This window comes from Cibotium barometz, chromosome 27 (genome assembly GCF_041138505.1).
Source record: "Cibotium barometz isolate CiBa-2024 chromosome 27, ASM4113850v1, whole genome shotgun sequence".
Taxonomy (NCBI): domain Eukaryota; kingdom Viridiplantae; phylum Streptophyta; class Polypodiopsida; order Cyatheales; family Cibotiaceae; genus Cibotium; species Cibotium barometz.
Window position 1 is genome coordinate 45,825,704 of NC_141072.1, and position 22,984 is coordinate 45,848,687.

The window sequence follows — 22,984 nt, forward strand, 5'->3', positions numbered from 1 at the left end:
GGCCCCCAGATCTGTACTCCATATAGCATAGCCGATGTGACCAGCGTGTTAAAAAGCCACAGCTTAGTGCGTGGCTCCTGAAACTGTACCTGTGAGCACATCCTCTCTAGACCTCCGAGTGCTGCATATCCTCTAGTCAATCTGGCCTCTGCTGCTCCCCTCATGGAAAAAAAGGAGAGAGAGAGAGAGAGAGAGAGAGAGAGAGAGAGAGAGAGAGAGAGAGAGCTGTATTAACGTATATACGAGAGGCGTCTACGAGAGGTCGAACTCGACCTATGAGACAAATCAATGTACAACTGTCAATGTCTTCTGGATGTCCAGAAAAAAAAGGACAAAATGAACATGAAATAAACTATGAAAGTACTGAGCTAGTGGGGGGGGGTGTGAGAGAGAGAGAGAGAGAGAGAGAGAGAGAGAGAGAGAGAGAGAGAGAGAGAGAGAGAGCTGTATTAACGTCTACTAGAGGCCGAACTTGACCTATGAGACAAATCAAATCAATGTACAACTGTCAATGTCTTTTGGATGTCCAGAAAAAAAAGGACAAAATGAACATGAAATAAACTATGAAAGTACTGAGCTAGTGGGGATGGAGCTCTATTGCTAGAGGCTCAGTATGCAACCTATATGCACAGGGTATACAAGAATGCAATGCAGATCTGTCTAGCTCCAACCAGTACCATAATGGGGGTGTAATATGTGATACATAGGCGATGGCAAGGCAAAAATACCTCGGAGCATGATCTCCGGGTGAGTGTAAGTGAGCTAGCCGCTCCTGGATATGGTGCTGATGTCGAGCCCGTATCTCTGTGATCTCCCTTTGATGTAGTCTGGGAGTCTAGTAGCTTGGTGCTCTCGGTCTTCGACTGGCTCGGAGGTCCACAGCGCGCTGAAGTGTAACCCCCTCTTGTGTCAGGGTAGGCACTGGGATAGATCTCTGGAAGAAATCAGTGAGCTGGAGCTGTCGCCCACCTCTCCCTGCACCTCTCCCTGTGGTATGAGTCCGTATCAGTGTCTCTCTGTGGCGCTGTCTCTAACAAGAACTGGCCAAATCTGCGCTGGTCTGTGGACTCCATGATCTGGTGGAGTGAGGGATGTCCACTGAAGATGGTGGTGTATCTCTCTCTAATGACACTGTATGCTCTGCATCTGCATACATAATGTGCCTCACTCTCAACCTCCTCCTGGCATAGCTGCATATCCTCTCTGCCCTGGGGATCCGTGCTGCCCTACCTACCTCAATCTCAAGCTGGTGTGATGACACTCTGAGCTGGCCAATCGCCACTCGGGGACTGTGAGGCATGTACACATCCATGTATCCAGGTCTCTGTATTTATCCATCCACTGAGATAAGCATAAATTGATCTCTGTAGTATAGCATCTTCGACGGTACAGGTTGACTGGGTGTAATCCAAGTCTCTTGAGTGTATCGCTGCCATAAATCTTGCCGAAGGACTCTGTTCCTCTCACTGTGAGAGCGCTGGATGTGTGGTGCATATATATCATACTGGAAAGGTGGCAGGTGATCTATGTCGAGACCATGCTGAGTGAGCCACTGTATCATTTGTGAATACCATGATCTCCTATCTCCACTCTCTGCGAGCTGCCTTGACACCTCAAAAGCTCTATGTGAGAGTCGATTTGATGTCATATCTCTGATCCTCTGTATGAAGCAGATCGTCTGGAAGAGGGCCTCTACTAGCATAGGAGGTGCAGCAAACTCCGTCCGGAGGCCTCTCTATCTGAGACCATGTGGAGGTGGCAAGCCCAGGTGCCCATACTGCTGTAGCATACATCAAAGCAGGGGTGACTAGTGTGTCAAACAACCACCCCTTCGTGCGGGGCTCCTCGAAGTGTGCCTAGTGACACTTTCTCTCTAGCATGGCCAGAGCTGCATACCCTCGTGTGAGTCTATCCCTAGCTGCCTGTGCCATAGTAAATCTTCCTGGTGAAGTCGTAGATGTAATCCCCAGGTACACATATAAGTCTACCACCTCTACGTGTCTTCTTGCTAGTGTGAAGATGGCCTGTCTCGTCGAACCGGCCTTGAGGTGTGGAAAATCATGGCCTTGGTTTTCCCAAGGTTCACTGTAAGCCCCCTCTGTGTGTAGAAGTCATCAAGTGCATGGAGATGGCGCTGTAGTCCCATCCGCGACTCAGAGACCAGAATAATATCATCTGCATATATCATAATGTGGATTGTGGTACCTGAGATGTCTACCCCGTCCCCACCACTGTGACCAATGATGTCAGCCACCTGATCGATGTATAGCCCAAATAGTGTAGGAGAGAGTGGGCATCCTTGCTTCACACCTATGGTGCTAGGAATAACATCAGATAGCTCCTCGGGGCATCGTATGCGCTTGAGGACCTGCTGATATAAAGCATAGATGCCCCAAACCATCTCTGATGGGATGAGTGTAGGCGCTGCAAGAGTCTCTCTCGTGGCACCGTGTCAAATGCTTTGCGGAAATCCACAAAGCAGGAGTATAATCTCTTCTCGCTGAATGGGAGAGTTCATTAGGGTTAGATTTCATGTGGGAGACATACACAGAGAAACAAGGGAGAAAGAGAGAGAGAGAGTTGTGGGGATAAGTCAACTCACAAAGTGTGAGTGTGTGACTCCCCTATCACACATGTATATTGCACTAGTACACATAGTGCACTTAGTACATTAAAAGTACTAAGTGTACTATGTACTATAACTTATGGGCGTGTACACACTATAAGGGTGGGCATAATGCCTTTACCCCAACAACCTCCCACTTAAAGGCAAAATGCCCTTAAATGAAGGAAAAGAAAAAATCAGCATGTACATAATAATATACAAGGCCATATCAAGGCTGAAACTGGCCTCATGCAATGCCCATCAAGTGTCTGCAATGAGCAAACCGCTCCGGAGGCAAACTCTTTGTCAACAGATCAGCCGGGTTGTCATTCGTATGAATCTTAACAAGCTGAATTTGCTTGTTCTCTATCACCTCTCTGATGAAGTGATACTTCACATCCACATGCTTCGTCTTTGCATGAAAGACAGGGTTCTTTGCCAACTAGATGGCACTCTGACTGTCACAATGCAACAATGGAATATCCCCTGTATAACCCAAATCAACCACTAACCGAGATAGCCATAATGCCTCCTTGCAAGCCTCTGTGGCTGCAATATACTCGGCCTCTGTAGTAGATAAGGCAGTGCACTTCTGCATCCTGGATATCCATGACACAGCACCTCCTATGAATGTAAACACATAACTGGTAGTAGACTTCCGGTTATCTGGATGACCGCCATAATCCGAATCCGTGTAACCATGCACTAATGCATCCTGTTTGCCAAAACAAATGCACATATCCTGTGTGCCCTTCAGGTATCTCATGACACCTTTCACTGCTTCCCAATGCTTCTTGCCAGGGTTGGCCATGTATCTAGAAACCACTCCCACTGCAAATGCAATGTCCGGCCTAGTAGCAACCATGGCATACATGAGACTGCCACAAGTTGAAGCATACGGAATCTTGGCCATATCAGCCCTGTCACTATCCGACTGTGGGCTATCCATAGCACTGAGTTTCACATATGGAGGCAAAGGAGTACTAGTCTTCTTCCCCCCATCCATATTGAACCTCTGCAAAACTTTGCCAATGTATTCCTTCTGAGACAAATATAACACATGCTGATTTCTGTCCCGAAGTATCCGCATACCCAAAATGTGATTTGCATCCCCTAAATCCTTCATATCAAAGGTTTGATGCAGCCTCTGCTTTAAGGTATCCATCTTCTTACGAGATTTCCCGGCAATCAACATATCATCAACATACAAGATGAGGATCAATAGACTGCCATCCAAAGCTTTCTTGGTGTATAAGCAGTGATCTATGTCACTTCTCCTGAAATCCTGGGATTTCATGAATGTATCAAATTTATGATACCATTCCCTTGGTGCCTGTTTGAGCCCATAAAGACTCTTTTTCAGCTTGCATACAAGCTTCTCCTTTCCATTCACTGCATAACCCTCTGGCTGTTGCATATATATCTCCTCATGGAGATCACCTTTCCATTCACTGCATCACCTCTGGCTGTTCTGGGGCATGTTCCCAGATCGTCTCCGTGTAGGCTGACTATGGGGATATGCCTCTGATGTTGCAGCATGAAGTGTCTCTATCAATATTTGAGTGAGCTCATCTAATGGCCATCCCGGCTCCTCGGCACATAAGCGTCTGTATATCTCATCCGTGTACACGGTGTCAGTCTCCCTCGTAAAGGTATAACGAGTGTGTGTGGAGACCTGTCCCAATGGATCTGTGCTGAACTGAAATGTGAGAGTGAAGGACAAGATAGCATGATCCACTGCTACTCCAACCGGCCTAGTGCCTACCATAAAATCCTGAAAAGAGAGAGTGAGAGAGAGAGAGAGATCAAACCATGTCCATTTGTCTTCCTCTTTTTTTGCAAAACTTCTGGCAAGAAAAAGGTCCCTTATCTCAACTCTGCCTGTTGATCCAGGCACTTTGGTCTTATGATTTGGATACAATGAATGCTTTCTGCATAACCTGAGGTGTTGCTAGCCCTGATACCAGGAGTTGTGTGGACATAGTCATTCTTTGTAGTACTAGCGTATTCTTTCTCTTCTAGGGGAACAGGCCCCACACTCTTTCAGGAATTTATTCACGAACAGTCCACGGGCTTGTCAAGCTAGGATCAATACAATGAATGAATACAAAGATCAAACAAATATGTTGATGTAGAAATCCAAGTCAGAGTCGATGTCGAGGCATGAGATTTCTGATGCCAAGCACACCACGGGGATGGCCCACAAGAATCTCTCACCGGGCTAGTACCAAATCCAATAACCAAATCAAAGCCCAAGTCCAAAACTAGATCCAATAATCTCTAAGTTCGAAAGCAAGACACACAGTGAATATGTGTAGTCAACGAGATATTTGATATCCACTCGTAAGGTAGATGCTGGATCCAGAAGTAGAAATGTGTATTGCCTAATGTCGAAATTGACTTTTATAAAAATGACTAGCTTTCACGCTAGGCTGGGTAAAACTTAAAAATAGTCCATTGGCACTAGTTCTAGTCTTAAGCAACTATATACTCGCCACCCTACCCCTCTTATGGTACTAAATTTCCCATGTTATCGATTTTAACAAAATATTCATTTTCAAAACATTTCACCACTTGTTGTTTCCTAGTAGCCATTTCCATTTCCTAGTTTTAGGCCGTCCTGTTTTGCTGCCATTTCGGTTTTCGCATCATGTAACCATGATGGTAGGTGGGAATGGAAATAATCATAGATAATTTCTCCCACCCAAATACCGTGGTTCTTGCACTAATTCCAAAGGGCAGGCCTAATAGAAAACAGACGATTTTGTGTTTGGCAATCATCATGTAATTTTTAAGCAGCTGCCTTTTTTGTGGTAGATGCTAAATGCAAAGCAGGTTATGCCAGATGATAAATCAAGAACCTTTGATTTTACCTGAGGGAATGAAAGGTTTATACGCAAGCTGTACCCTTCTAATTATCAAATTTACATGTTTCAGGTTCTGTAACGGAGGGGGAGAAGGGACAAGAAAGAACGTTTGAAAGCAAATCCTTGACTGCAGTAAATACTGTAACAGGTGTTGACAAGAAGCCTACAGTGATGGGACAACACAAGGAAACGTCTGATTCTGCTGCCATGGGAGCTGAAGGTAACTCTTTTATTCGGAGACTGATTGTGTGTGTGTGTGTGCAAACAAGTGCCATGTAAAATCTGGTCTGTACATGTAACACCTGGTTCTGGTGTTCCAATGACATGGCCTTGTTTTGTTTACAAACGAACAATCTTTTCTGCAAGGTAACCTAAAAAATTCCTGTTCTCACTACAGATGGAGGCCAGAGTAATCGTAGCATTGGTGGGAAAAAACCCAAGCCATTACTTGAGGGCAGTAAGGATGGCACCACTTATTTAGATCAAAGCGGTTACAATCCCAAAAGGAGAGAGTTTGATCCAGAGTATGACAATGATGCTGAGCTTCCTCTAGCAGAGATGGAGTTCAAAGAAACCGATACGGACACAGATCGTGAACTCAAGCTTCGCATGCTGCATATATACCTTTCCAGGTCGGTTTTCTAAGTACGTTCCATAATGATGAGGTGAGGAGGTAACCGACTATGTGGCGTGCTTTCTCAAGTTGTTAGTCATGCTCCATAAGTTCATCAAGGTCAATAGGTTTGTGGATGGCTTAAAGCCATCCTTGCACACATTTGCTTTTGCTCATCAGTCCTAGAGTCTCTTGGAGGTGTTTCGTGTGGCAACGACCATCAAGACTTAAGGAAAGTCCCTAGCCCTGACAATGGTATACATGTTAAGACCAAGTACGGTAAAGACACACCAACTGTAGAGCTCATGTGCCCATGTGCTAGGGTTTGAGAGTAGAGAGAGAAGAGAGTAGGAGAATTCAAACACACAGGCACACAGTAGCCCTAGACTGCTGATTTGTATTATGTACATGAAAAAGTGTTACAACTGAATTTTAAGTACAAGGGAGGATTGTGAATTAGACCACAGCTCGCAGCCCAACGCTCTGCTGAAGTTTCCCCTTGGCCAGCCCAGATTGCAGAGAACTGTTGTGTGAGGCTTCGACGTTGAGAGAATGCAGATGAGATTAATGATTTTCCCTTGCATGTATATATAGCACCCGTAAGTGTTGGTTGGTGTAACTTGCTTGAACACAATGCTAATCAATACACTTAAATATGCAATGATTTAATGGACAACATGCTTAATACAAGAAGTAATTTGCTGAATTGACAAGAGACTGTGCCTTGGGCTATATGATACATAGGGCTCATGGGCATTGTACACATTATTGATCATTTGACTATTACCTTAGTGAGCTTTGATTGAGATCTCATTAGATCCTTAAGGATTATGGTTCGTTTTGATCTACTAGGTTCAAATTTTGGACCTTGGATCAGATTTTTGGACGATTGGATCAATTTTTGGGAGAAAATTAGCACTAATCACTTGTTAATCACGTTTTTGAATTTTCCTCCTTCTTTCTCAAGCTCTCCATGGCTAGGGCTCATCATTGAGTAGCCATTTCTTCTCCTAATCTTGGGGCTTTGATGAACCATGCTTCAAGCTTCTCATAGAACACTATCAAGGCTATGTTCAATGTTTGAGGACCGTCTTCACGTTTTTTCCTATAGCTTGTTTTTGCAAAAAATCACCTTATGCAGGGAAGCATGTGCCACACGCCATTTTCCTTGATCTAGAGCCTACTTGGATAGACGAGGTGAGTCAATATACTTTGTTTGAGGGAGGGGCCAGCTGTTCCAGCTCATTGTGCGTCTGCAAGAAACTGGGGTTGGCCACTCAATTCATGGAGTGGCAACATGGGTGTAGGTCACCATCCTAACATCTCATATGGGAGAAGTCCACCATGAAAGCTTGGGCATGAGAGCTCCAACAAAGGTAATAGTCAAATGATCAATAATGTGTACAATGCCCATGAGTCCTGTGTATCATATAGTCCAAGGCCCCCAAAGACATACAAGTAAATGACCTTGAGCCAAAGTGCCTAGGCCCCATCCCCCATGTACATGTGACACCAAATCTACTTCGTTACAAACCATCCCCTCCTACAATAATTTCGTTCTCGAAATCGAAGGGTGGTCATGCACAAAGACTATATAAAAGAGCCAAAAAATACACTCATAGCCTAGATGTATCCACAATCAAAAACATGAACTCATTCACAGTCCATTATTACATTAGCATATACTCATGCTTTTCTCATCTCATAGGTATAGTACCATAAATTCCAAGTAATCTCAATACATCAAGTATCCATAGTATGCCCTTACCAAGAAAAGCATAGACAGTCCAACAAAGCATCAATTAGACATAGATTGCATCAAAGTATTTGTATGATGAAGGCTTTCCCAAATCCCCTTGATTAGATATACCAATTGATTCCATCTTGCTTAATATGTGTGAATCATGCAAGAAAATCCCTAATCAAGGCATTAGTCAACATCAAAGAGCCAACAAATACCACATCCCATAGATCACATGCATTTCAATTTCACCAAGATGCACCAATGCATCAAAATACATTCACATAGCATCAATGAGTCTCTTAGCCTTGCATAAATACACTCTGAGGTATATGTAGCCTTCCAAGAGTGTCCAAGGCTATGTGATGTCAATGAATGAGATTAAGAGGGTTGCAAGCTTAAAGGAGTATTAAGCCTTGCTAATGATCATTAGCATCATTCTTTATACTTGGATTATTGATACGAAACCCTGACTATACTTGAAGATTAAGCTTGATCTTGCATACCATTGGAAACTTAAGTAAGCAATGGAGATGCTTACCACGAAAAAAAAACCGGAGCTTCAAAGGTCCCAAAGCGCATGCAGCCACACCGAATGAAAAAAAAAATGCCATGGCTGATGTAAATAACCCCAAATCCATGCTGAGTAGAGTGTTATGGCTTGGTTAAGCTTTATCCAAGCTTAGCCAGGCTATTTGTTGACGTTGAAGCTTCATAATGCAAGCGGAATCACACCATAGAAGAGAATATACAGTCCACAGAAAGTTGCTCAAGAAGAAGCGAGCCCAGGCCAGAACCAGTACCTCCACCCACAGCGTGAAATACAAGGAAACCTTATAGGCCGGTGCAATTATCGGCAAGTTTTCTTATGCGGTCAAGGCAGAGATCGACAATTTCTTTCCCAATGGTGTAGTGGCCGCACGCGAAGTTGTTCGCAACGTCTTACTTGCCACTTATTAACTGCTCGGGGTGGAATAGGTGGCGATAGGTACCCGTCCTCTTGGAGATAACCCTCTTTGATCACATATGAGGCATGTGCATGACCAGCCATCAAATCAGCTCAAATAGTGGTAAAATCAGCATCCGTATGATACAAATCACACATGGCAGACAAGTCCTCATGAGAGGTAAGTGAGATAGCTGCTACATACGGCCTTCGTGACAATGCATTTGCCACTATATTCTTCTTTCCTAGGGTGTGCAAGATCTGAAAATGAAACATTGAAAGGAAATTGGCCATCCTCATATGCTTCTCTGACAATTTAGTTTGGGTAAGAAAATGCCTCAAACTTTGGTGAGTTGTTTTCACAGTAAAATAAGTGCATGAATTACAGCGAGGAGCTCTTTCTCATAAATACCAAGAGAGAGCTCTGCATCATGCAATCTACGGCTCTCATAAGCCACGGCATGTCCCTCTTGATTTAGGACAGCTCCTATTCACATTTCCCACTGGATGGCTTTTGCAAATCCGGAATGTTCAGTATTGGACCATGTGTAGTTGCATCTTTTAGTTTGAGGAATGCATCCCTTTCTATATCACTCCATTTGAATGTAGCCTTCTTCTTTGTCATGTCATGCAAAGGAGAAGCAATCTATGCAAAGATTGCTTTCAAGACAACATTTGGACTTCATGAGTATCTTGTTATGTCTTTTGGTCTTATGAATGCCCTGGTGACATTCAATAGAATGATGAATCGCATATTCCGTGGATACAAGAAATTTATAGGTGTCTTCTTTGATGACATCCTAGTCTTCTCGAAGATCGAAGAAGAGCATAGAGCTCATTTGGCTATTATATTTGAAGAACTCTTTAAGCATAAACTCTTCATAAATTCAAAGAAGAGTGAGTTCTTCTTGTCAGAGATAAATTATCTTGGGCATATTGTGTCCAAAGATGGAGTGCGGATGGATCTTGCAAAGGTCGATGCAATTTAGAATTGACCCGAATTGAGATCAGTGCATGAGATTTGTAGTTTTCTTGGATTATGCTCTTACTATTGCAGGTTCATTCGGCATTTATGTACATCCCCAGGCATCACACGCACTTGATGATACCCACTCTTGAGATCAATTCGGCTAAAGCCAAGGTTGCATCAGTATGTACGTACCTTATTATAAGGTACTTTTTAGTGTACAGTACGGTACTGTACGGATTCATACGTGATTAGTTTTTTTTTTTGGTTTTTTTTTTTTTTTTGGTTTTCCCCCAACCTTCCCAACTGATCTTTGGCCCAAGATTCTCTCGTAATTACCGATTTTTTCACCGTCCGTAGTAGGTGCCCACCTGTAGTAGCCGTTTATTTATCCACCCGTAAGCGATGCCGCCGAGGAAGCACCAAGGGGGGTTTTGAATCCAAGACCTCTTGGTCCTAGGCAAATACCTTCACCACTTGAGCTATCATCTCATTGGCAAGTACATGGAAGTTTTTAAATACATTTTGGACCAAAAAAAAACCTAGGCCGGCCGCTATTGGCAATTTTAGCCGACTTATGTAAAGTGTGAACCGACGAAGCGGTCCCTGAGTGAAGTGTGCTAGGACACCTAAGGAGGATCCTAGAGGGTTCTGACTAGCCATTCCTCTCATTGATACAAACATTGCAGCGAGAGATGATGCTGATGCAGTGCTAGCCGTTGCGGGTCACTGCCATTGTAGAGCCAGAGCTGAGGGTATGATAGCGAAGGAAACATGTTGAGAGATGGAGCTCTCATTTTGGTAATTGTGTTGTTGTTGAATGTTTAGAAATGAATTGTTTTTTCATTCATTTTTTTGTATATATATGTACACTATATAGTATATTTTTTATTTTTTTATGGATCTTACGTATTATTATACCTCAAAATCTCAACCCGTACTTGAATGTGTACCTCACCGTGCCTTTCCACCTTGGCTAAAGCATACCGATCTATCCAACTTGTCAAGGATGTTGTCTATGCGTGGAATGGGAAACCGATTCTTGATGGTAAGCTTATGCAAAGCTCTATAATCCACACATACGAAAAGATCCATTCTCTTTTGAACCAAGAGGATGGGTGAACAGTATGGGGAAGAGCTTTGCTGAACCAAACCCTTCTCAAGAAGCTCATTTACATGCTTCATGATCTTCTCTTTTTGGGATGCACTTACACGATAGGTTGGCCTATTAGGTGGTGAGCTACCCGGCACAAGATCAATGCAATTATCTTCCAGTCGTATAGGTGGCAACTCATTTGGTAACTCATCAGCAAAACAATCATTGTACGCTTGCAAGAATTTCAGCCTATCATTACTAAGAGTGTTTACATGCACATTATTTTCTTCAACATGATCCCATACAAAAATCAAGTACGCAACAACACTCTTTTTCATTACTTTCTTAATTTGTACATGAGATACAAGGGGAATGGTATCATTCTCTTCACCAGCAGCAATCACATGCTCTCGGCCTTTATTCATGAAGGTGATCCTGTTGGTCTTGTAAGCCTTGTAGGGATCAATGTGTGTATGCCAAGGCTTTCCAAGCAATACACCACAGCCATTCAAAGGCGCTACAAGAAAGTCCTCATGATCCATATAGTCTTGAATGTGTATGCGCAACTTGCCAATAATAGGCATAACCTGCACTTATCTACCAACAAAGGCGCCCCTGCTTCAATTTGAGGATCCATGTCCTCCACTTTAATACCCAAAGCAACTGCCATCTATGTAGATATGAAGTTCTAAGTTGCACAATCATCAAACATGAACAAAGCGGGCTGATCCTTAAGCTGTCCCCAAGCTTTACATACAACCCTGTCTTTGCTATCATGTGAAGTGTTGCTCTGCACAATCGGAACCATATGCACATTGGGCTTTGATGCATTCACATTATCACGCTTTTTCTTGTTTGGACATGCATTTGCAATATGCTCAGTGCTACCACAAGTACAGCATTTGCAATATGCTTAGTGCTACCACAAGTACAGCATTTCTCATCACTCATATATTACTTTTTCTGCTCTGGAGTGAGAGCATAGTCTCTCACTTGGAAGGGACACTTCTTGGTAGACTTATTTTTAGCCTTTGGATCATTTTTATCTTGGTTTTGGTCCTTTTTAGGTGGTCGTCCATTATTTTGCAGGTTTTGGACAGTCCTCTCTTTAGCCACCAATGGGCAGTAGTGCCTTTCATGAACGTGCTTACACGCCGGATCATGGATTTCTGAGTGAAATCCTCATCACTAAAAGCAATATCAAACTGGGTAATAAAAGCAAGTGCCTTTGATGCATCATATTCCCCATGATATGCGTGAAACTTCACAGATTTGTCTCCGTCTTTGAAGTCACGAGCCTTTGATGCATTAGCTTGCATATCAACATGTTTTCCCGCATGTTTGTCCATTGGGACAGCCCCTGTGACTGCATCATTTTAGGAACAAAAGGTAATGCATTAGGCATAGATACATGTGCCCTGTAAGCATGAGGCATGGCTGGCCCCTCAACACATATTGGTGCATTTTCACCCGTAGCGTGTCGCATCCCTCGGTTGCATGTGCAACTCTTGAGCAATCGTTGCCATTGCATAATCCATATAAGATTCAGCTTTCTTGGCTCAAACGATCATGTACCAATGGATCCTCGCGGCGGTAGAGTCTCAATTCTTCTTGTTGTGCATAAAGAAGAGCCTGCATACGAGTAAGTTCAGCCCTTAAGGCTATGGACTCTTCTTCGTGCATTTTCTCTTTGCCACGGGACGGCTGTCCCACATGTTCATGTTCTCTAATGTACACCACATGAGTTTGCTCATCTCGTAAAGCATTGGGACATCTCAAGTACCACAGTCTACATTATGCTATATGTAGATGATATTATTCTGGTCTCTGAGTCGCGGATGGGACTACGGCACCATCTCCATGCACTCGACGACTTCTGCACACAGAGGGGACTTACAGTGAACCTTGGGAAAACCAAGGCCATGATTTTCCACACCTTAGGGCCGGGTCGACGACATGTCATCTTCACACTAGCAGGAGGACAGGTAGAGGTGGTAGACTCATATGTGTACCTGGGGATTACATTTACGACTCCGCCAGGAAGATTTACTATGGCACAGGTAGCCAGGGATAGACTCACACGAGGGTATGCAGGTCTGGCCATGCTAGAGAGACAGTGTCACCAAGCACACTTCCAAAAGCCCCGCACGAAGGGGTGGTTGTTTGACACACTAGTCACCCCTGCTTTGATGTATGCTACAGCAGTATGGACACCTGGGCTCGCCACCTCCACATGGTCTCAGATTCTCATGCTCTCACGGATGATCCGCAACAAACTCTCTGTCCCACATGACATTGTCCGGACGGAGTTTGTTGCACATCCTATGCTAGTAGAGGCCCTCTTCCAGAGGATCTGCTTCATACAGAGGATGAGAGATATGTCATTAGATCGACTCACATAGAGCTTTTGAGGCGTCGAGGCAGCTCGCAGAGAGTGGAGATAGGAGATCATGGTATTCACTGATGATACAGTGGCTCACTCAACATGGTCTTGACATAGATCACTTGCCACCTTTCCAGTATGATATACATGCACAACACATCCAGCTCTCTCACAGTGAGAGGAATAGAGTCCTTCGGTAGGATTTATGGCAGCGATACACTCAAGAGACTTGGATTACACCCAGTCAGCCTCTACCGTCGAAGATGCTATACTATAGAGATTAGTTTATGCGTATCTCAACGGATGGATTCATACAGAGACCTAGGCCTCACGGTGCCCGAGTGGCGATTGACCAGCTCAAAGTGTCATCACACCAGCTTGAGATTGAGGTAGGTAGGGCAGCACGGATTCCCAGAGCAGATAGGATATGCAGACTATGCCAGGAGGAGGTTGAGAGTGAGGAGCATTATGTATGCAGATGTAGAGCATATAGTGTCATTAGAGAGAGATACACCACCATCTTCAGTGGACATCCCTCACTCCGCTAGATCATGGAGTCCGCAGACCAGCGTAGATTTGGCCAGTTCTTGCTAGAGATACATCGCCACAGAGAGACACTGCTACTGACTCATACCACAGGGAGAGGTGGGTGACAGCTCCAGCTCACTGATTTCTTCCAGATATCTATCCCAGTGCCTACCCTGACACAGGAGGGGGTTACACTTCAGTGCAGACGGAGACCGAGATCACCAGGCTACCAGACTCCCAGACTACATCAGAGGGAGATCACAGAGATACGGGCTTGACATCAGCACCATATCCAGGAGCGGCTAGCTCACTTACACTCACACCCGGAGATCATGCTCCGAGGTATTTTTGCCTCGCCATCGCCTATGTATCACATATTACACCCCCATTATGATACTAGTTGGAGCTAGACAGATCTGCGTTGCATTCTTGTATACCCTACACATATAGGTTGCATACTGAGCCTCTAGCAGTAGTGCTCCATCCATCACACCCCCCCACTAGCTCAGTACTTACATAGTTTATTTCATGTTCATTTTGTCCTTTTTTTTTCTAGACATCAAGAAGACATTGACAGTTGTACATTGATTTGTCTCATAGGTCGAGTTCTGCCTCTAGTAGACGCTAATACAGCTTTCTCCCCCCCCCCCCCCCCCCGCGCGGTGCAATTGGCCAGATACGCGTTTCATCCCGTTGCCTTAGAGTGGAGACAAGGAGAGATGATCGTGTCTTTAGTGCCAACGAGCTCATATGGAGACCCAAGGAGGAGGGTATGTGCCGATTATGCCACACAGAGGTCGAGACAAAGGAGCATTACATATGATGCTGCCTAATATACTATGATATCTATGGCGTGAGGTTTCACCATGAGGAATTTGGTCCACTCTGCAAGATCATTGACTTCCCATACCAGTGTTGTCTTGGGCTCTTCGTGCTCGAGCTGCACAGGCATAGGGACACTTTCTTGAGAGAGCTCCACCTTGACCCCTCCCTAGCCAGTCAATTATCACTTGCTTCTTTCGTACTCAGGAAGAGGAGGATACCCATATAGTGGATCACATGGACCCACCTTGGGCTGTGGTGGACCCAACTCGTGCGAGAGGAGTAGATCTAGGACATGCTCCATCACCATCCAACTACCTTTGCACGTGACGTAGCTAAGGGAGAGCTCTCTGCCATACTCATTAGCCCCATGCTTGATATTTTGGAGATTGGTATACCATCTACACTCCTCTCATGTTTCATGTTTCATGCTCGTGGGTATTCCATGATGAAGTTTCCATGGACAATTTTGTATTGCTCTGGTGCGATAGTTTTGATTTGTTCTATTTTATTTTCCGTTCCATGAGGAGGTATGCCATGGACATTATTGTATTACTTTGGTCTCATAGGCCCATTTGGTCTTTAGTAGACGCTTAATATATTTTTCTTTCTTTCTTTCTTTTTCTCCCCGCACGCACGCACGCATGCACGGATATCCTCCATCCACCATAGCCTTTATTTTTCTTACATGGCAGTTCCCGCATCAATGACCTCCATGGAGTCAAACAAGAATGGATTCACCATGGAGAAATTCATGGAAGGAATTTCCCGAAATGGCTGACGAAGATGTGTATCTCGACATATTGAGAGATGGTGTTTGGAATGTGGTCAACCGCAAAGACAAGAAACCTGGAGACGACCATATTGCTGAGAAGATCCATACGTGGGAGGATTGCAATGACATGGCAATAGCACTCGTTGGGCTCGGATTATCTGACAATCTTATCCATCATATAGACTTCGACAAAAGCTCCAAAGAGGTATGGGATAAGTTGGAAAATCTTTTCGGCAAAAAAATTATCAAATTCCAAAGTCTTTCTCAAGCATAAGTTTTTTGGTCTAAAAATGAAGGATACTTTGGGAGAACACTTAAGAAATGTTTGGTCTATTCTACAACAACTCTCTGCTTTGGGAGTAAATATGGATGAAGAGGATAAGAAGGCAATCCTTCTGCCAATGAGGTGATAGCTGAAGTGGTGAAGGTGTTTGCGTAGGACCAAGCGGTCTTGGGTTCAAAACCCCCCTTGGTGCTTCCTCGGTGGCATCACCTACAGGCGGATAATTAAGCGCCTACAGGTGGTGAAAAATCGGCGGGAGGATCTTGGGCCTAAAGCCAGTTGAAAAAAAAGGGGAAAAAAAGAAGGCAATCCTTCTATCCGGCATAGAAATCGTCTCCAAGTACTTTGAGATTATGACCTATGTCTGAGTGGCTTGAGAGATACCTTTTGAAGACTTCATTGATGTCACTAGCCTCGACATTCCCCAGTATGAAAGGGGTCTTGTAGACTCCAAGACATCCAAATATTCGGAAAGAACGAGCTTTGGGAATGGGGGATTATCCTAGAATACAAATGATCATTCTCCTACAATTTAGGAGAGTTACTATTTTTGGCCTGACTCTGATGGAAATTCTATTCTCATCATTACGTCTGGAATTGAGCTGATACTAAGTGTTGCCAAATTACCTATGACAAATGGGCTATTTAGAGAGGAGAACCCATCTCTTAGATTGGGACATGTGGCAAGAAAGTGGATCAAAGTGAGACAAGTGGCCTCACACTTGTCATTATAGCCTTCTCTTGCCATTTTAGCTCATGGGAGGCCCAAATCTATAAATTGGAGCCCCTCTCTTCATTTGGGAGGCTCTCTTGTTGTACACTAGCCTCTACCACCGTTATAAGCTGCCCTAATGATGGGTACTCTCTTTCTCTCTCTCTTGAAGGCTGCCCATGAAGAATACCCACTGTTGGGGATTGTTTTGGAGGCTTCCATCGCGAAGAAATACTGAAGGCAAGGGTATTTAATCATTTTATTATGATTTTTGGCAACTGTACTTGTTGTAACAGCCCTTGTACTTGTACCTACCTACCAGCCATTGTTCTTGCTGTACCAGCCATTGTACTTGTTGTACCTATTGTACCAGCCATTGTACTTGTTGTACCTACTGTACCAGCCACTATACCGGCTGTACCAGCCACTGTTCTTACTGTGCTAGCCCTTGTACCAGTTGTACAACCATTGTATCAGTTGTACCAGCCATTGTACCTCATGTACCAGCCATTGTACCTATTGTACCAACCAAGATAGTAAGGCCCTCAAAGCTTGTACATGATATTATTCTCCTTGGGTAATAAAATGCTCGGGGGGGCCTGCCTGCTTCCGCTGCTGCGCCCCCCCCCCTTTTTTGCCGCCTTGCTCTGCTCGCTTCCTCTCCTCGCCCCTCCTCCCTTGTCTTCACGCCCCCCTCCCCTCTGCAGCGCCTCATCCCCCCCCCCTCCGCCTGCTCGCCTCCTCCCATCCCTCTTGCGCGCAGCCCCCGCCTTCCCCCTTTTTTTGGGTTTTTTTTCTTTTTTTCTCCTTCGCCCTCTCCCACCCCCCCCTCCTTCCTTTTTCTTGCTTCCGCCCCCCCCGTGGGGTTTTGTTTTCCTTTTTCGCTCCGTACCCCGCCTCTCTGTGTGCAGCTCGGTTCCAGCAGGATCTCGCCTTCGCCTCGCCTTCGCTGCAGCTTCAGACTCTGATGGAGGCTCCTCCCGCCCCGCCTCAGAGGGACTCATCCGCAGCCCCCTCGCCCGCCCCTGAGGTCACCCCCATCAGGCTTTCTCTTTCGCCGGAAGAGGAAGCGAGCCTCACCGCAGAGGTGGAACGCCTCCAGGCTCATTCCACCATCTGCCGTATAGTCGGCACTCGCCCCAGTAGAGGGGAGATCAGGGATCTTCTTCAGGCCTGTCTTCTTGCAGATGTGGGCAAGATCCTGGATGTACAGCTCCTGGGCCGGGGACATTATCAGATCGAGTTCGAGGCCGCCCAGAACGTTGCCAAGGTCCTTGCCATGAGTCCCCTTGACATCAGGGGTGCTCGGGCTTTCTTCAGACCTTGGCAGCATGGATTTGACCCAGCAGCGGCGGAGCAGGGAGAGCGCCTCTTCCATGTTACAGTTTGTTCCCCTGGTCTCCGCCGGGAGTATCTTCCGCTCCTCTCCAGGCTCGGAGCATTGGTGGGCTCGATACTAGAGACGGGCCCCTCAGCAGCTTCAGTGGTGGCCAGAGCAGCTGGGCTACCTTCGGTCAGAGTGTTGGTGTCTGACATCTCCTCCCTTCCTAAGGTCATTCAGCTACCTAGGATAGGGGGGGGTGGATAGATCAGAGAGTGGAGTTCTCAAGGCTCCCGAACCAGTGCTTCATTTGCAGGCAGGTCGGTCATCTGGCCAGGGCCTGTCCTCGCAGGAGACCCCGACCCTCACCACAGCAGCATGCTACTGATGGCCCGCCCACAGATTCGGCTCGGCAGGCTGCCTCCGGGACACCTGCTCAGGCCACAGAGACCTCGGAGTGGCAGCTTGGACAGGGGCGCCGCCGAGGGAGACAGCCACAGCAGCACGCCCAGAGACCGCTGCAGCAGCAGCCACAGTCTCAGCCTCACTGGGTCCCCGTGAGGAACAGCTTTTCTCCCCTCCAGGAGGAGACCCTCGCGGCGACGTCTAAGGACCAGGAGATGCCAGCACCCCCACCTTCACCCCCCCCACCCCCGTCCCCTCCCACCGCCTCGCTTCCACCATCGCCTCCTCCCGTCTCCGCTCCGGTTTCGGCAGCGGCTCCCTCTCCACCTCCCTCGCCTCCCCCTCCTCCCCCTCCGCCCGCCTCACCTTCCCGGGAGGCCCTGGCAGTTCCCTGGCGCTCACCTGCAGTCCGGAGAGCGCTGAGCACTGACCTCGCTCGAGCATCACAGAGGAGACCTATGCCGATTAGGGCTTCACGGATTTCATCTATCCGCCGTCGGCTGAGTCGCCTTGGCATTAGACAGCGCTCGGAGGCTTTTGATTATACCTTCACACGGCTTTTTGGAGCAGAGGGCCCCCATGAGCCAGCACCCATCCGAGTTCATGTAGTGATACCTCCGGCCCGCGGGGAGGAGGCACTAGACTCAGCGGTGGCCTTCTCGTTCCCTCTATGTGGCCCTTGCGACCGGGAGTGGACTCTAGAGCTCGCTCTCAGCACTTTGAAGACTCAGGCAGTTGAGTTTTCTCATCACATGAGCGATCTGGAGGTGACAGATGTGATAGGCCGACTTTGGGAGTTGGCTCATTTTTTCTTGGATCCCGGGAGTGTGGATACCTCAAGGATTCGGCATTTGGTCGTGCGCATAGTGGCAGACTTAGCACGCGACCCTGGATATGTGTGTATACACGAGGTTGCTCTGTCAGAGCGGGAGGCAGTCGCCATGGGCCACAGCCACTGGCGCCTGATCCGGGATTCTTGCAGTACACCGGGTGGGCAGATTCGCAGCCGTTCGGATGGGGACTACTCTCCATCCAGGCCGCTTGCGAAGGCCCGCCGTACGGCTGAGAAAGCACCCACCTCAGCAGGGCATCCATGAGGATCATCTCATGGAATGTACAGGGCCTTGGCGGAGCACACTTTATACGCTATCGTGGTTGCTTGAGGCAGGAGCTTCAGAGATGCCTGGTTGGTGGCAGCATTGATATTTTGATGATGCAGGAGCACCACTTGGGTGAGAGCAGGATCCGCGGATATGGTTCGGTGATGCCTGGTAGATGGGACACTTTTTGGTCTGCAGGGTTTGGTCCTTTGGGTGGACAGGGAGGAGTATGCATGGTCATTGCAGATGTATGGCGGCAGGCCATTGTGGATCGAGGGATCATTGTGCCTGGTAGAGCACAGTATGTCATTCTGAGGATGCATGATGAGCTATTGGGTGTGCTCAACATCTATGCGCCCAATCATGCTAGTGCCAGAGCAGAGTTCTGGACTCAGGTTACAGATGCATTGCCAGAGGCCGCACATTGGTGTGTTGGGGGAGACTTCAACATGCTTGAGGACCCGGCAGATAGGGTGGGAGGCAGTCATGTTACAGTGCACGGCACCGAGCTTGCAGCTTGGGACCGGTTTTGCATGTCACTGAGGATCACCGATGCATGGCAGCATGGGGCTTTCTCCCGGTCTCAGGACAGTCTTAGTTTCTCTCGGTCGGATCGCCGGCAGGGAGGGACTAATCTATCACGGATTGATCGCTTTTATGTGGGCGACTGGTTAGGGGAGCGAGGGGGCTCCGTCGGCATTCTCGCTGGCACCTCATTTTCAGATCATGCGCCAGTTATATTGACATTGGAGGAGGGGACACGGGAGCCCAGCTTGCAGTGAGGATCCCAGAGAGGGTACTTACAGATTCCAGTCTCGCTGAGGACATTGAGAGGATCTGGCATGATAGTCAGTGCTCTAACCAGGATGCAGCGGGCCAGTGTGCCCAGGGACTCATTGATCTTAGCTCTTTTCTACACGCTGCAGCTTTGACACGACTGGGAGAGATTCGCGAGCGGGAGCAACGGCTGAGACGCAGCCTTGCTTCGCTACAGCGCCTTCAGGAGCAGCAGCCTGCATGTGAGTGGGTGGCGTCCGAGCTGAGCCAGGCACGCCAGGAGGTTAGAGAGGTAGAGGAGCAGAGACATGAGTTTTACTATCGTCGTCAGGCCTCTCAGTGGACGCAGCTTGGTGATAGAGTGACTGGAGAGTTTTTTGAGATCACTGGACCCCGTCATGCGCGAGCAGGAGTCCGCCAGCTTGGGAGACCGGATGGATCGGTAGCTACTGAGCTCGGGGAGATCAGAGCCATTGCCACTGCATTTTATAGTGACCTGCTTTCAGCGGAGCCAGCCACTGAGGATCGAGATGTTTGCAGACAGACTGTGTGGGCCCATGTGCAGAGGAGGGTCACAGACCATATGCGTACAGTTCTAGGTGCGCCTTTGTCAGAGATTGAGCTTGCCGAGGCCTTGAGGGTCCTGCCGCGACATAGTTGCCCAGGGCAGGACGGACTGACGCCGGCCTTTTTTATGCGCTATTGGGACCTTTTGGAGCCAGGCCTCCGGCAGGGGCTTTCAGCATGTTTTGGACACTGGGGTGATGCCGCAGAGCTTTTCAAAGGGCTTGATCTATCTTATCCCCAAGGGGGAGGGAGTATCAGATGACATTCGGCATTGGAGCCTGGAGGCCTATTACGATCCTCAATATTGTCTACAAGGTCTTAGCAAAGGCCTTGAGTTTGAGGATCCAGCCCTTCTTGGGGGAGTTGATTCATGCTACTCAGACAGGATTTGTCAAGGAGCGCAGTATCCTTGACAACATCTTTACTTTCTGGGAGGCGACGGCCCGAGCTAGATTTCTTGGCGAGGACTTGGTCGTGATGCTTCTCGATTTTGAGAAGGCATACGATCGAGTTGATTGGGGTTTCTTAGAGGGCACTATGCTTCGCCTGGGCTTTGAGCCAGGATGGATCAGAGGGGTGGCAACTCTGTATTCCAGAGCTCGCAGCCAGGTGCTGATTGCAGGAGGACGGGGGCCGAGTTTTGAGTTGACCAGATCAGTCCGTCAGGGGTGTCCTCTCGCCCCTTTCCTTTTTCTCTTCTCTGCGGAGGCTATGAGTATGTATTTGACGGCAGAAGAGGTTGGTTTGAGAGGACTGCAGCTCCCAGTCCGGGGGGAGGACCTGCGTGATGCTGAGTTTGCAGACGACACGGGCTTAATTTTGCATGGCCATGAGGCCAATCTTATTCGGGCTGAGCAGACGCTCCAGGTTTTTAGTGCAGCTTCGGGAGCATTGATCAATTGGCGCAAGACAGTGGCCTTTTGGGTCAGTAGTGCTCCCACTCCGGCATGGAGCCCGGACCCCGGTTTTAGATGGATTCCTCCAGGCACAGCAGTGCGGTATTTGGGATGCCAGATTGGCCTAGATTTGTCACCTGAGCAGCAGATTGCCCCGCTTCTTCTGAGCATTCGGAAGAAGCTATTGTATTGGAGTACAGCTCGACTATCCTTGGCTCGGAGGGTGGTGGTGGCAAATTAGGTGCTGTTAGCGACCATGTGGTACATTACGTCTTGCTGGATTTTCTCGAGCTCTTGCATCAGCCAGGTACAGAGGCTGATCAGGAACTTTCTGTGGTCTGTGCGGGACGGTCAGCCAGCTCGGGCAAAGGTTGCATGGGCAGTTATTACACTTCCGCTGGCTCAAGGCGGTTTGGGCATTATAGATCCAGTCGATCAGAGTAGAGCCTTATTGGGGAAGCTTATTGTTCGGGGGTTGCTTCCAGGCGCTGAGCCTTGGAAAGAGCTCCTCTTGCAGCGGCTGCAGGCTCGGGCACCCCCAGCAGGGGGTACTTGGGCACCAGAGATTCGCTGGATCTTCATAGAGATGAGGAGGACAGGCCTCAGTAGAGGATGGGAGGACAGATTTGCTTTGAGTATCCTGAGAGCTTGGGAGCTGCTGAGACCGGGGCTCTCTCAGCGACCTCCTTCTTGTGTTGAGGAGCGGGCCAGACAGCCGCTCATCTGGAGCCTAGCGGTTCGCACGGAGCAGGGTCATATGCTGGGTTCTCGGCCTCGTCTAGCCTGGGGACCTTTAGCGGCAGGCCCAGCTCGTAGTTTTGGAGACTGGCAGGCTTTCTGCAGTCTACCAGAGGAGATCCAGGTGGAGAGGCTGAGTCACTTCAGAGGGGGGTTTATTATGAGGGATGATATTCAGGAGGCACTCACAGAGGAGTGGTTCACGCCTCTCGAGCCAGTGGCCCCACGGTGGATGGGAGCCTTTACACAGTTGGAGATCCTGATTGCTGTCAGAGCTTGCACTGAGGATGGCAGATGCCTCTACTATGAGATTCAGGATGAGGGCAGACTCCAGAGAGTGGAGGTGGAGTCGCCTTTGGTTACAGAGTGCACCTTTCAGAGGATTCGGGTAGTGGCCGCCGCTTCTCGGAAGTGGCATATTGACCCCGACCCTGCTGATGTGCTCCCGGATTGGCGCATATGGGCATATGCAGCGCGCCCCTTGGCTCGGCTACAGTGGGACCCCGGGAAGTACGAGTGGCATGATCCTTATGCATCCCTTGAGGCCACAGAGATCACCTTTTTCCAGTATACTGTTCGGCTAGGGCGGCATATTTTGACGGCGAGGAGGACGGTTTCTCCAGCGGCAGCGGGGCATTGGCGACTACAGGGACTCCCACAGGAGTTCCTGGAGGATTTCTGGGCTCGGCTCTGGGCTAGTCGACAGGCCCGCAGGATCTCGACTTTTCAGTGGCTGGTCGCCCATAGGGGCTCAGCAGTTGGCACTTGGCTTGTTTACAGCGGTCTTCCGGCGGCCTGCGTCCGATGCGGCCACCCTATGGAGACATAGAGACATTGCCTTT

General features: G+C 47.8%; 1 protein-coding gene across 1 annotated transcript in view; it reads left to right on the forward strand.

The window, feature by feature from the left end:
• Nucleotides 1-22,984, forward strand: part of LOC147623445 (transcriptional adapter ADA2-like) — a 57,714-nt gene that overhangs the window by 18,121 nt on the left and 16,609 nt on the right. The window contains exons 9-10 of the mRNA XM_086821606.1: nucleotides 5,543-5,692; nucleotides 5,870-6,104. Of these exons, the coding sequence (XP_086677732.1) occupies nucleotides 5,543-5,692; nucleotides 5,870-6,104 (385 nt within the window). The remainder of the gene's footprint in view (nucleotides 1-5,542; nucleotides 5,693-5,869; nucleotides 6,105-22,984) is intronic.